Here is a 14,853-nt window from a genome sequence, read left to right as displayed (position 1 = left end):
AGTTATGTTAGCATCTGAATATGGTGAAAAGTGGAGAACAAATAATACAAAGTAAATGATGACCACCTCAATACCCTGTACACTTTGAATGCAATAGTTTTGGGCATCTTCTTGGTTATACTATTAACATTCCTTTACATCTCAAAAAATTAATTGCAGGTGCATGGTAGAGGCTTGGAGTCTGTTGCGACAGCATACTACTAAGCTAAACATAGAAGAGCTGTTAAAACACATGTATGAAATCTGTCAGGAAATGGGACTAATGGAAGATTTATTGAAGCTACCCTTCACAGGCACTGAACAAGTAAGTGTGGGCAAGAAAAGTCTTAATTGCCTCTTTGAAAAGAGGAAGAATTATAATAGTTTTTTGAAATGTATTTTTCACAGGAGTGTTTGGAGAAGTTTTTACAGACTAATGCTGGTGTTCAGAATCATGAATTTCTTTTAGTCCACCATCTACAGCGTGCCAACTACATCCCAGCACTACAGTTGAATCAGTCAATGAAGGTTAATCTTATGGTAAGCATAGCATTTCTGTCACAGGTACAAGCTTCTGTTAGGTGTTATTGACTATTACTTGGTAGTAATCAGTAAAAAACATATTCTCAGCTTTTTATATTCATCAGGTTTTTTATACCATTATTTGAAATTAATGTTACAGATAAGTTTCTACACCTTAAGTTACAGCTGAATCTGAAAGTTGAACAAAAACTGTCATTTATCCAAAACTACTCTGTGAATTTATAAACTAAATGTTACAGACTGTTGCTCGCTCTACTTAAAACAGTCTGTTTAAATAGGAGGCATAGATGTATCCTTTTTAATTTATAGCTATAAATTCTAATTTTTACAAGTCTTGCATTACAAGAGTGTCAATTTTTATCAAATTCCTACCAATCTAGAGCAATTTGCTTTCCAGAGAAAACAATATCTGTTTTTGTTGTAAGTGGTTTAGATTAGGCTAAAATACGAAAGCCCGCATAAGTTTCAATAGGGTGTACCTGCAACATCAAGAGATTTTAACTCTTGAAGAGCTCTAGTTCTAGAAATTAATGAATGAATGCTGCGTGAATGAAAGGGTATTAATTGATTATAGTGTATTCAAGGTATGAGGATATGAGCAAGTCAGTGTGAGGTAACATCCGGTATGATCTTTCTCTGAACTGTTTTTCTGTGTGCATGTTGCTACCACAGTAAGTATCAGTCAATCTTACCATTTAGTTGTTCAGATATATGCACTATGTGTAGGTCACATTATTGAAAATTGGTTTGTCACTCCTTTCTATGGAATGAAGGGTATGTTATATGTAGTGTCTTGTGCCTTGCACCCAACTTTATTTTTCTAGTTGAGCGCAGTCTGGATGCCAGTCCACAGGTGAAATTTGTGTGCTGTTTTTTTTCTTCGTCAAAGTAGAGTGTGAAGTCTGCAATTCCACATCTTTCATTTTAGCACTTGAATGCCAGAAATTCCTAGTTTTATCTTATTTTTGTGTCCCCAAATAGATTGTGTGTTACATGAACCTTATTACAAATCCATGATGCATTTGCTGTTTTCTGGAACCATAGTTTTCCAAGGAGTAAAATTTATAAGGTGATCTTGGAAATTGTTTTGCATTTGAGAACTTTTATTCAGCTGGGTGACGTGTATATAAGTGTAGGTAGTTTTTTCTTACCTATTTTGATACTCAAGTCATTTCATCCAAAGTAATTTGCTGTTGCCTTGTATCCTTGAGTCATCTAAAGCTTTCGTATTTCAGTAAAACAATGGAAAGTCAGCACTTTTATTTTTTCTGTAAGCTATTTAGAGATTACAGATGATAACAATATATCAGAATAAGTTTCTGCAGAGTGCCAGAATTGTTATAAGCTTGCAGTTTTTGTTATTATGCTGGGCTTCTATATCCTCTGCTAAATAATACTGGGCAAAATTGGTGTGTGCTGAAGGGTAGAATTTGCTGCTGTTATGTGCAGTGGGTGTGTTTTGTATTTTGTGGATATATCTGTAGAGGAAATCAAATTATTCACAAATTAGAATAGCACAGATTGTTCTGTGGAATGGATTTTTTTCTAATTGACTTTTTGCTTCACTCTTTCCATTTATCAGAATGATCGTGATCCTCGCTTGAGAGAGAGATCAGTTGCCAGAAATTCTATATTAGACCAGTATGGCAAGATACTTCCTAGAGTTCAAAGGAAGTTGGCTATAGAGAAGGCCAAGCCTTACCATTTGCCTTCATCAGTCTTAAGAGAAGGTAAGTTTTAGGGGAAGAATATAATCGACAACTAACCTTCACTTTGATTACAAAAGTCTGATATTTTCCCGCCTCTTTATTTTTTAGTCTCACGGCCAAAGCCATTATCAACAGTGGCAAAGCAAGCTAATGCAGGAAATGTACACACAAGAGCAACTTTCATCAGTAATGTATTGTCAAAAATTGGAGAAGTATGGGTAGGAAATGAGCAGAAAAACAGTTTCTCACAATATGATAGGTAAGAAGCCTTAAACAAAGTTTTGTCTTTAGCTGTGTGTTTGGAGGCAGAGCTGAGAAAACACTTGAGTTGTGTTAGTGTTTTGGAGGGAAGTTAGACTTGAATAAAAGCCAAACCAAAAAAGCTTTTTGCATGCACGTGTGTGTGTGTAAAATGTAAAAATAAAATAATATTCAGAGGGAGAGTTTCCACTAAAACAATCTTGATTATGTAAATATTTATTTATTTTTACATTAAGGTAAATGTCTTTAAAGAATTTAAGATAGCTGAATGAAAATATGGGAATACTGAAAGTATGACTGCTATCAGTCTGTTGGTGTACAGAGCTTGATAGACTTGATTGTGTGATCAAAAATTAATCTACCTCTTCCTGCCCAGTTTCTGCTTCCTTTCAACCTTTTTATTTAAAAAAAGACAGAATTGTAAACTGCAGAAAAAAGGTTAATCATTGTCAAACACTTTCTATAGGTGGTATCATGAAATAATCTTAAATTTCAGACTGTAGGCGAATAAAAGTCAATTACGTCTTCCTTCTAATTCTAGCCCTAGAATTACAGAACCACCAGTCATAACACTCCCTCTCCCTGATGCAGAGTTGCCTGATGCATTTGTTGGGACACCAGTTACAAGATTTTCACAAAGATGTTCCAGGTATAGTAGATCTACAGAATGAATATTTCAAATAACTATGGAAATAAAAATTGTTATACAGTCTTTATTCTAAATTTTTAAAGTATTTTCAGTTTTATGTAGGTTCTGTCTTAACACAGTAGTGAGTTCAGTAGTACTAATTTTAGTACTATTGAAGTACTACTTGACTAGTACTAAATTTAGTAGTACTGCATATAAAGTATCTTTCTAAATAATATGCTTCTCATGTTTATGCTTCTCATGTTTATGCTTCTCATGTTTATGCTTTTCATGTTTTAGGTGTTTTGTTTTCATTAGTTTTGTATTTGCTAAAGCAGAAAACTTAGGTATACAACTAAGGGGAGAACTTGAAGCAGTCCTAGCACTGAAATGTAGAGAAAAGAGAAATTTTCTTCTGACACAAGCATAACATCACTTATGTAACTTAAAATTGGATTACTCTTGCCTCATAGGCTCTGATTTAGAAAATTGAATATGAAATGTAAGGAAATAATAAAACAGAAGAAGATGCCTCCTATTCCTGGCCTTGATGCATCCACCCCCACAGTGAGGGCATATTAATGTCTTTACCTGTATTTTTTCTTCATTGAATGTTTTTGCTATGTATTGTCTCAGCTTTTTTGAACGCAGCTTGACTTTTTTTTTTTTTTCCTTCTTATTTTGAAATCCTGTATCTTGACAGATTGCTGGATTTGGTGGTTCGTCCTGTTCCTTCATATTCTCCAGCGCAGGATGATAACCGGCAGTCACCATGCAGAGCTTCTACTTCATACATGACGTCCAGCCCATTGCAGTCACACAGTTCCATCTCACAAAAGAAAGTTTCAAGAGCATCAGAGTTAAATTTACTAGAGACTCCTCTTGTGGTTAAGGTTTGTATTTAAAACACCACAGTATTTAATGACATATAGGATTTGAATTGTTACGCATTTTTCAGTATGCATGCGGTTCTTTTGTGTATTATTCTTTTGGAAGCAGTACATTGATAATGGTCTTGAAGAGGAGAATTTAAATTGAATGTTTAGCTCTAATTTAATTGCAGTATGCGTATTGTCCCGTAGCTTCATGAAATAGACTTGTAGACAGAAATGGAACAAAGCATGTTAAAATTGGGATTTTCAGCATACTCTGACATTTAAAGATGTAATTTCTAAATTAATCATTCATTACTTAATAGCTCTGTACAGTTTGACTTATGTACCTAGACTCAGGAATGTATGTGCTTTGGTTTCTTAATCCATTTAGGTGAATGATAGCATCTCCAGTTAGGCCACATGTCAGTCTTTGTCAAATTCAGTGATATTTTTAGCACATAGTGATTAACTAAAGTTAATCTGCAAGAAGCTATATTTCCATTCACTGCCATCATACTGTGTCATGTAAGCAAATAACACTTGCCCTGTGTTCCTGGGACTATTCTTCTTGCCTTCGCTTAACTGAATACAAAACAGTTGTAGTCTCTCTGAATTACAACCTCTTTCTTTTTATGCAATATTGCCCATGTTATTAATCCATTTTTGTTATCCATCTTTTAATACCTTTCATATCTATAAAACCATATTTTGAGCTGGGATAAGAAGACCTGGCCACTTCCAGATGAGAATGTATTGGTATTTTTACAGCACACCATATCACTTAACTTACTGCACTACTTCACTTGATTTATGGAAAAATAAGCTGTTACTGTTGCTTTTCTGACTGCCGTTTCATACAGCAGTGTTTTTAATTGTTGTGTCTGAGATAACATTTTAAGTTGTATACCTTTTAGAGGAGCAGTGCAGAAATTACTGAGATGAGAGATTACATGACAGACAGCATGATGCTGTATCTTTGTTTCTTTAGGAAATGAGGTTTTTTTAATATGTTTGCATTTTTAAAAAAGACAGCTAGCAAAAAAAGCAGAACAAGCAGGTTATATCATTAGAGTTTTGATATCTTTTGAAAAAGAGAACAACACAGAGGCTAAATTTTGTCCTCTTTGCTGGTCCAAATCCAATCTGCAATTGAAACTAAGACTTTTGACAAGTGAAGTCTTCAGTTTTAAAGGTTTAACTGATTTTAAGTTAGATTTTTTTTTTCCCCTTAGAGAGCTAAAGTTTTGGCCACACCTGCCTCTGCTTCTGGTTTTCCTGGATTTGCTCCTCAATCCATTCTCAGATCCAGCCTTCGCACCACACCACTAGCAACTCCGTCTGCATCTCCAGGTCGATCAGTTACTCCTCCTCTACGAGCAAAGGAACCTAGAATTTCGTTCAGGGAAGAGAGCTCGGGTGCAAAATGGACTGCTGGGGTAAGCTGGGCTGCAGACAGTAATTTTTACAGCACAAGGCTTTTTAGACTGTGATTTGGTTTAGATTTTCTTAAAGGTTGAGAAAAACATCTGTGTAAATTCCTAATGTTAAGGATTGGAATGGCAAATTAGAAAAATAGCAAATTCAAATTTGGTCTAAAATGGTTATTGTAGATCTGCAGGCAGGTGGTATTACAGGAACCTATCCATAATAAATATGAGTAACCTTGACAGTTCTGTTACTTAAGTGTTGTTAGAAGCTGTGACTGTTCTGAATTGCTAGTTCAGTTTGCTTCCATACCTCATCAAATTATAGTATAGTAGGAAAGCTAAGAACACAGATTGAGCCAGTTGTTTTTAAATGACAATTTTTTTAAGCCTTGTGAATTACACATTTGAAAACAACAGAAGTCATGAGCTGCGTTTATTTTTGGTCTCTCTTCTTGTGAGGCTGTGGTTACATAAATTATTGTAAAAATAGACTCCTCCTGTTAAGAGTTGTACTGTTGTCTGTTCCCCAACCCTAAACTTCCCAGTTTTAATTCCTGCCTTCCACTAAGGATAGTATTCATGTAACTGTGAAATGAGGTCAATCAAGAGAGTGATCCACCTGAAAGTTGTCTCCTGCTACTCCCCTCACATTTTTGTTCTTTGATGCACTGATGCAGCTCATCGTGTAGTTGCAGAAGTAATGGGGGCACATGCTAATATCTACATGTATGAACTTTTCATACATGTATTAATAAATCATCTTCATATTCTGTATTTTATTACCTTTTAAAAGACCTACTAAGACTAAGAGCTACTGAATTGTAACAGAAGGTTCTTTCTCCTATATAAATTCCTTACTAATCCTAGGGTGTGGCCAGATTAATTTACTTGTTTCATGCTACAGCATGGGGCATGCCGAAATATTTTAATAATGTATACAAGCTAAAAGGGCAAACAAGAAAAAAGAAAGATTTGGGAAGTGCTTTTATGTGTACAAAGTTCCCTCTTTTTGAAAACATAGTAGTGAACCAGACGAATAGCCTGAAGGTGAGACTATAAATAATCACTAACAAGACTCAGTTTGAATTAATTCTACAAGGTTGTGGAAACTCACTAAGCAGTCAAAACGGTAATTAACTTTTACACTCAGCTTAAAAAAAGTTAGGGCTAGTATGAGAAGTAATTTTTAAGTAGCTTGCTTAAGGGGAAACTTCTAAAACTTGCAAGTATTATCAGCATGTTTCTAGTTAAAGCTTTGTAAAGTACATGCATGTTATTGATCACTTTTTTTTTTTTTAAACAAAGGTAGCAGAAGATAATAAAAAGCAATCTGGAGCTTCATCTGAACATCATCATGTAATGGTGGAGGATGCTTGGTCTAAGAGTGGAGATAAAACAACTCTGTTTATTCTGAGCAATCCTGAGGATGATCATGCTGAAGTCGAAGAGTCTTCAGAAAGCATAGCTGGAGATAGTTTGGAGAAGATGGAAGTCAGCAAAGAAAATAGTAGCTTCTCTGCCAGGTCAGACCAAACTACTTTAGAGTATCATGATGCAAAATCACCTGGCGATTTTGAAGATGATATTATCTTCATAGCTTCTAAACCAGCTAATTCTTCCACTGAAGAAGATGCTGATTTTCAAGAATCAGAGAAGGAAGAAGATAATGAAATGGTTGAAGACAAACCTTTCCAGATGGAACAATCTGATTCATCAGACCTAAGGAAAGAAGCGGGTGTGTTTCATCATGTGATAACCTAAGTTTTTTAATTAATTTTTCAAATGTCTTCTAAAGGTGTCAGAGTCCCACAGTTAATACTGATGATTGTTCACAAGTGTGTTAGGCACTTTTGATTGAAAAAGCCGTTTTATTTTGAATCTTTTTTTCAGGTATCTTGGTCTTTATGAATGTATGATGCTTTTGACTGGTGTTCTTTTTGAGTAGTTGTACTTCCTTATTGCTTACTTAAGTAATTGCCTTTTGGAAAATGAATTTGTATGTCTGCTTCTGGTTCCAGCTGTGCTCTGTCATTCTGCTGGCTTAGCGTTTTGTGCAGCCTCTTCCCAAGCCTATTTCAGTTGGCATTTGAGCTGGATTACCACTTGAGCCAGCCCAGCTGCTTAGGCCATGTTCATGTGAGCACCTCTGCTGGCAGATTAGATGGAATGTAAATCTTTAGCTGGGGAGCAGTGATGAAGAGCTGTGAATAATAGTTTTTTCAGGTAGTGCGGGAACAGGAAGATGATGTGCCAATATGGCTAATGTCAGTGTTTCACAAGCAGTGGTTAGTCCATTCACCTCTATATAAAGTTTGCTACTTCAGGGAACTTGTATGCAAGTGTCAGCCTAACTGAGATCTTAAAACAGTTAATAACAGTGACTGTGCAGTCAGTTATCAGTATGCCATATGACTGAGATGATTCTTCAGGATTCTGGAGAGAGATTGTCACTACTGAAGTTCCTGAGCCCGTTTTCTTAGTGGAAAAACAGATATTCTCAGGTATGGACTTTGGTAGAAGGGATCTGTGTTTGTAATAAGATAGGACAGGTACACGTTCTGGACTATTTTAGATGTCTTATATTTTGACAAGAAACCAAAGGTGCTTTCCACTAAAAATAAAAATAATAAGGTACTAATGATTAAAGAATAATCTTGTAAAGAAACTTTGTCATTGCTGGACTATGGTAGAAACAGTTCTGTACAGTTCCATTACTCTGGAAGCATTAGAAGGCAGTCTGTATAGTTCTCATTTGGCCTGAGCTAGCAAAATTATTCCAGATCTGGGTACTGCCCATAAAGGTAATTGCTGGACATAGGCAGGCAGTAGAAACAAAACAGATAAGAAGGACATGTCTAAAATTGAACCTGTCAAGATAAAAACAGGTTTGCAAGCAGTTCAGAATCCAGCTTTTTCTCTCTCGCGCGTGCGTTCTCTCTCTCTTAGCTTCTAAATATGCTTCTCTCTTTCCATATTCTGGAAGAGGAAAAACATTGCAGATGAGTAAAATTGTTCTCTCCATCTTTGAAGAGATGTGGGCACTATTTGCTTCAAAAACAGCAGTCAATTATTCGAGTTAAGAACCTTAGATGCATTCTTGTAAAAGAGAGGAAATGGAGTCAAAAAAGGAAAGAAATATTGCTGGAATGAGATAAACATCCAAAAACTAAGGAAAGAGAAATAAGAATACTTATTACCTAATTTTAAGAGCAGAAGCATGTTCTCTGAAGTTTTATGTATTCAGTCAGTAACATATCAAATTTTAGTTTGTAAACAAAATAACAGTGGTGGTCTTGTTTTCTTGCCTGGGAACATGCGTCAGACTGTTTTTGTTTTATTGGAAACAGGAATTCAGATTTTCTGTGCTTTTGAAGTCTTAGCAGCATTGTTTCATTACATCAGTATTCTAGATGAAACGCATAGGAGGATCATTAAAAATCGTGAGCATTTTAAAAGGAATTATATTAAAGTCACCCACATGTCTTATTTTTCTAGGATTTTTGGAAGAATCGGATACCGAGTGCCCTGTCCTTCCAGAGGATGGTAAATTGATGCTTAAAGCTGCCAAGGCTACTACTTGTCAGACAGCAAGTGAAGGGTGAGTAAGTCTGCAAAATACATCTGTCTTTGATTTTGCACAAGTATGTAACTGCTGACTTTCTTGTGTTTAGAAACTCTATGATTTTGACCTGATACTGGTTCTTTCCTTTATTTTTACATATAATGGTTTTCCTGTTTCTTCCTGTCTGTGAACGTAATTCATTTGGCATAAATGTAATTTGAATTGACTAGCTGTCCTATCTGTCATATTTGAGGTCTGCAGCTATCTGAGAAACAAAGTACAGTGGTGAAGACTTCATTCATTCACTAGGCCATGTAAATCTTCTTACAGATTGAGTCTTACTAAGCAGATACTGTGAGTTTAAGTCCTACCTCTGTCTGAAAACAATGTAGCTGGAAGTTATAGCTGAGATTCCTGCAACCTACAAGGTTTTATCTGAGAGTTTGAATTCTTTCTGGCAGTATTTTGTACATTTAATAAATGTTCTGTCGTGTGCTCACTTAAGCACTTATCTATGAAAAGGGAAGCCATTTTCTCACCAGATATTTTAAAATCTGCAGCTGCTTAGTGACAGAGAGGAAATCTGAGTAATGAAATAACCCTTAATTGTGTATGGTAATTTGTACCTGCAGGAACTTCTGTTGTTTGTTCTAAATTTCCTTTGTGGTAGTTGCATTCTTTCTACAGAACACAAATTACATAACATTATTTAATACAACTCTGTAATTGAGAAACCAGTGTTACATAGCTGGGGAGAATGTGAGGTACTTAATTCATTGACTAAAGCAAGCCCCAAGTTGAGTGTAGTTACATTGGGGAAAGAAATTCCGGTTTTTCTTAATTAGCTCTGTTTAGAGGCTTAAGATTCTACAGTGAGAGTATGTTTTGTAAACCTGTTTGGGGTTTGTTATGATGCTTTAAGCTGAATTTTTATTTTTCTGTTTATGAAGTGAAACGAACCACCAGGAGTCCAAAACATCGTCCTCTTCGGAAGAAAAAGGCATACCAGTTGCAACAAATCCACAGGTCTCTGAATCCCTGGAGGCAGACAGTGAATGTATGTACTGTATGCTGGAGGTGTTATCTGAGTTTAAGGTAGCAGAACTCCTTGGGTTAAATGTGTGGTTTGCCATATCACTAAACCAGTGTATCATCCTGAGTAGAACTAGTATATTACTGCTAACTTTCATCAAATTGTAGAGAGAATATGCTTCTTAAGAAAGTCCTCGTAGTGAATGTTCCTGTTCTTGATAAAGATACTGAGAAAACTGGTAAAATTTAAAACGTTATTAAAAGGAGAGGTCAGTATTTTTCTTGATGGATACCACTCCTAGTGTGTGTGCTACAGGATCTGCTGCTTGAATTACTATTTTAAATGATGATGTATGCTCAGTATTTAGGGTCTGAAGAAAAACTAACAATCAGTGTGCCTTTTCAGCCACCTTTTGTTGTGTTGTTCTTTTTCTCTGTGAACTTGACAGCTGATTTCACCTTCCTTCTTTTTTTGTTGTGGGATGTGTACCAAAGAGATATGTTTGACTTCTAATTTATGGAGAACTGTATTGTTCTTTCTCTGTCTCTTTATGTCAGCGGCAGTGCATAGCATGTTTCACAATTTCAACAATATAGTAGGTGTGAGCTGTTTGCTAGCAAACTAACTGAAATATTTATCACTGGTCCAAAAAAGTAGATCTTCAGTTATAATATCTGATATTTTAGGATAGCCTAGGTAGCTTGGTTTTACCCTTTCTTGTAATATCCTTTCCTGGCCTTTATTTGGCACTCTGAGAATTTTTTAGAAAGTTCTGTGCTCAGGCTGTGACAACCTGTTTATCCCTAAGCAATGTTCAAGTATAGTCACGGTCCAGTATTTTTAAGGAGCATACCCACAGAGTATTTGTTACTTAACTGCTATATAAATGACAAAGTTTGTGTTAAAACGACATAAATCTTTTTCAGCTGTGATAAGTATCCTTGACAGTGAGGATGTGGTCAGTACTCATTCAGAAAACCACCTTGAAGGAAAGGGTGTGGATTTACCTAAAGAACGTAACCTAGAGGAAGCAGAAGTTGAAGAAAATGTTCCTTTCCTACAAGAAGAAATACCTGCTTCTAACAACCTTCCTAAAACTGAGGAAATTAATGTAAGTAAATTATTCTCCCATTTTCTACAGAATAGAAAGCACTTAGCAAAGTTAGAAGTTACACCAAAACATCTTAATTTCTTTATCTAGTTAACATAAGTTACCTCAATTACATAACGGCAGACAGCTTTTGTCTTCTGTGTGTTTCCTGTACATACAACCCAGAAGAGAACCTGTTAAGACTGAGACACTTGAGAACTGAAGTAGTACAAAAAAAACCCTTTGGTTCAAATAACCGTGCATTCATTTGGTTTACTAAAGCTTAAACATATATTTTTTATTTGGGTTATTTTTTTTTTTAATTTTAAGGACAACAAGAAAGGTTGAGGAGTGCAGTGTTTGGATATTGGACAACATTTACCAAATGGCAAATTAGTGTGGGAACCTAACTCATTTTCAGAATGACTTAGGTGCTTATATCCTTTATTATTTATTCCTTATTAGCACAAATAGAATTTCCAGTAATGAGTTAATTTCACTCTCAAAATATTCCAGCTAATTTTAAAAGCAATGTTCCTGTGACAACACAGGTTTTAACATCTAAACTTCTGTTGCATATGTGTTTTTAAAAGGTGATTCACTTGGACTGAAAAGTGGAACTAAAAAGTCTACGGTCATCCTAGATTTTTCTTACTGGCCTTGCCTCCATTTGTAGGCCTGGAGCTGATAAGTTACCTAGATTCATTGTGGATGCCCTCTGAGTACCATGCAGAATAGACTGTCAAAATCCCCTATAGGATTATACTTACAGGAATTAATAATAGCTAGAGAGAGTGAAGTACAAAGTGAAAGGAAGTTTAACATAAACAGATTGATTTTTTTTTTTTAAAATAACAGAAAGCACTTCTCGTTGTGCTTTAATTTGAATTAGGTTAAAAAGGCAGTCACTCCTTTAGCTCTTCTCAGCTTTGGGATGTGGGAGAATACCATAGAGGTCATTACAGTCTTGGGAATGCACAAGTCACTTATGGGAGTAAATTGAAAATTTTTGATGGTTAAAAAGGGAATAGTGCATGAAACAGCCTCGAATCTTCTGAAGTTGTTCATGTGGCATTACGGTAAAGGTTTTTCTGCTTTTGATTTAACTACTTCTTACTGGCATATATGCAAAGGTCCCTTTTTGGTTTGTCTTCCCTCATGGAATTCAGGGCAAACTACCTACTTTCTTGTCTGTAGATGTGTAAGTGTGAAAGGGGAGCTTGGACAGAGTAGTACTTCTTGGATTAAGTTTGGAAGTATGGCATATTTCTACAATATGATGCTCTAGCAACTTTTAACAAGATATAGGAGCCAAGAAAATAAGCAGATCCTGTGAAGACTACTGTTAAATGGCTCCTGTCTTCTCTTGTAGTTGACTAGCACTGTCGCTTAATGGGTTGAGCAAAGATCTTAACACTTTGACTAAATTGTCTTGAGCTATTTGAGTCAAGATAAGAGCTTCCTCTTGAAATAAGTAAGGGATATTACTTTTTTGCTCAACATAAAACTTTGAAAATCTCATGTAGATTTAGAAGGGGAGAATAATTGCCCGGTACAGGAAACTACAAAACTGGCAATGGAGGGATTATCACAAACAAAGCATGTGATTGCATACACTGAATATTCTGTTTTCCCTTCCTTAAATGCATGAATTGTATCTATAATAGAGATTACATTGTGTATTTCTAATTTTACATTCAGTGGTGATCTAAAAGAAAAAGTGTTTCACTGTCCTCAGTTCCATCTGTCTCAGCTTGAAACTTGTCTGTGTGAAAGTTAACGATACTTTAACAGACGTTTTTTAACTTCAGGTTATTGAAGACAGTGCAGTTAAGGCACAAATCACAGAAGAAGCACCTGAGACATCTCCATGTAGTGAACTACATTCATCAGGCAATCTTAAGCTTCAATATAGCTATGCTGCTATAGAACAACAGTTTGCGTGTGATTTGCCTGATAATAAAGATGGTGAATGTGATGCAGCTGAGGGAGATGGAGAACTTTTTATATCTCAGAGTAATTTTACACTAGTGTTGGAAGGAGAAGAAGGTGAAGTGGAGATGGGAGACCCTACATTAGTAGATGCTTCTAAACCAGCTAGCACAACAGCAGAGGAAAAACCTATGAACAGTTTGGGAAATACTGAAAACCAAGAACATGTTACAAACTCAGTGTCAACTGTAACTAGTGATCAGGAATCTCAAAATATTGCAGAGTCACTCCCATATGTGCCTGAACCCATCAAGGTAGCTATTGCTGAGAACTTACTGGATGTAATCAAAGACACAAGAAGTAAAGAATTTACATCTGATGTTGTAGAGCAGTCTATTCATGAAAGCTTAGGTAAAAAGGTGACTAGATTCCAGAAGTCAAAAGCTCTCTTAACGACTGTGCCTGAAGGAATGGAAGATGAATCCAACATGCATCAAGTAGAGTATGTAGTCACTCCTAGAACGCGTGCAAGGGGACAGTTGAATAGAAGACTAATTATTCCATCAACAGACGATCAGCAACTATTAAAACCAGACAAACCAGTTCTGTTAGGACTGTCCACTCGGAGAAGTACCAGGCGAACAAAGGAAACATCTGAGACTTCTAATGTTCAAACAGAAGAAAAGGCTCAAGATGAGCAAACACCTGTGATCCCTGTTACTCCTAGGAGAGGTAGGAAGCCTAAACAGAGTAATTCAGGAAAAGTAGAAAGCAGCCATTCTGATGGACAAGCATTGTCCATCAGTACACAGTCAGTAGCTGTTACTCCAAGAAGAGGATTAAGGAGAGTGAAGGAACCTGCATCTGAACTTTTGGAAGAGACTAATGAGGAAGCTTCTCTTGCTGAAAGTAGCTTTCTTGCTTCTACTACTTCCAAAAGGACTAGAGGAGGAAAAAGTTCAGTAGGAGATCAAGAAACTGGCCAGATTGGCACTGACCATAAGGCAAAAATGGCAGTCAGTCCCAGTAGAAGTGGAAGAAAATTAAAAAGCATTAATTTACAACTTACTGAAAACACTGTCACAGATCAAGAGGTGCAGCCTAGTGACCAACGCCTCTTATCTGTGCCAGCTAAAAGAGGCAGAAGAAGAAAGGTGAGTTCATCAGAAGTCTCAGAAAATCCTGAACTTGATCTGTCTAAATCATCACTTCCTCAAACAGAGTTTAAACTTCCTGTCACTCCTAGAAGAAGTGTTAGGAAAGGGGCTCAGAATCTCTCAGCAGATACAGAATCTCTCTTTACTCAGGAAGACATACGTTCAGGTGGGAAAGTACAAGTCCTTCATACTCCTAGAAGATCAACAAGAGTTACGCTTGCTAAACCAGAAAAAACGGATTCTCTTGAGAGAACACCTGCACAGCCAAATGAGGAACCAACTACACCCAAGACTGCAATAAGGACAGGGCGTCGGGGCAGAAAGAGCCGGCTGACATCAATATTGGAGGAGAGCACAGTGGAAGAAGCCTTTTCCCAAGGACCTCATGGCAGTCCTTTGCTGCTTGCAGACATAAGTAAATCAGGACATGATGAAACATCAAGAACTTTAACAGATCGTAGCACTCGTATTACAAGAACCAGATCCCGCAAAACTGGCATGCATCAGAAACTGTCTGTAGAGGAAAATGAATCCTTCTTTTTCTCTCCTCCTCTTACAAAGCTGACAAAGAAATTAAAAGGTAGGTGCAGTATTTTCTTACACAAAATAGGGAATATTGCAGTCTTGTCAACTACAGAATAAAACGAACCATGAATG

At 36.4% G+C, this 14,853-nt stretch overlaps 1 protein-coding gene across 4 annotated transcripts in view; it reads left to right on the top strand.

Moving 5' to 3' along the window:
* The window catches only part of AHCTF1 (AT-hook containing transcription factor 1), a 53,104-nt gene that overhangs the window by 35,708 nt on the left and 2,543 nt on the right, over positions 1-14,853 (top strand). For all 4 annotated transcript variants that reach the window (XM_026102638.2, XM_064509422.1, XM_064509423.1 and 1 more), the window contains exons 22-33: positions 160-304; positions 388-519; positions 2,105-2,252; positions 2,340-2,490; positions 3,034-3,141; positions 3,824-4,013; positions 5,228-5,431; positions 6,728-7,157; positions 8,918-9,020; positions 9,935-10,041; positions 10,944-11,128; positions 12,919-14,776. In XM_026102638.2, coding sequence (XP_025958423.2) covers positions 160-304; positions 388-519; positions 2,105-2,252; positions 2,340-2,490; positions 3,034-3,141; positions 3,824-4,013; positions 5,228-5,431; positions 6,728-7,157; positions 8,918-9,020; positions 9,935-10,041; positions 10,944-11,128; positions 12,919-14,776 — 3,761 coding nt within the window. The remainder of the gene's footprint in view (positions 1-159; positions 305-387; positions 520-2,104; positions 2,253-2,339; positions 2,491-3,033; positions 3,142-3,823; positions 4,014-5,227; positions 5,432-6,727; positions 7,158-8,917; positions 9,021-9,934; positions 10,042-10,943; positions 11,129-12,918; positions 14,777-14,853) is intronic.

Source organism: Dromaius novaehollandiae, chromosome 3 (assembly GCF_036370855.1).
Source record: "Dromaius novaehollandiae isolate bDroNov1 chromosome 3, bDroNov1.hap1, whole genome shotgun sequence".
Taxonomy (NCBI): domain Eukaryota; kingdom Metazoa; phylum Chordata; class Aves; order Casuariiformes; family Dromaiidae; genus Dromaius; species Dromaius novaehollandiae.
The sequence above is the reverse complement of the archived record's forward strand: the minus strand, read 5'-3'. Positions and strand labels throughout refer to the sequence as shown.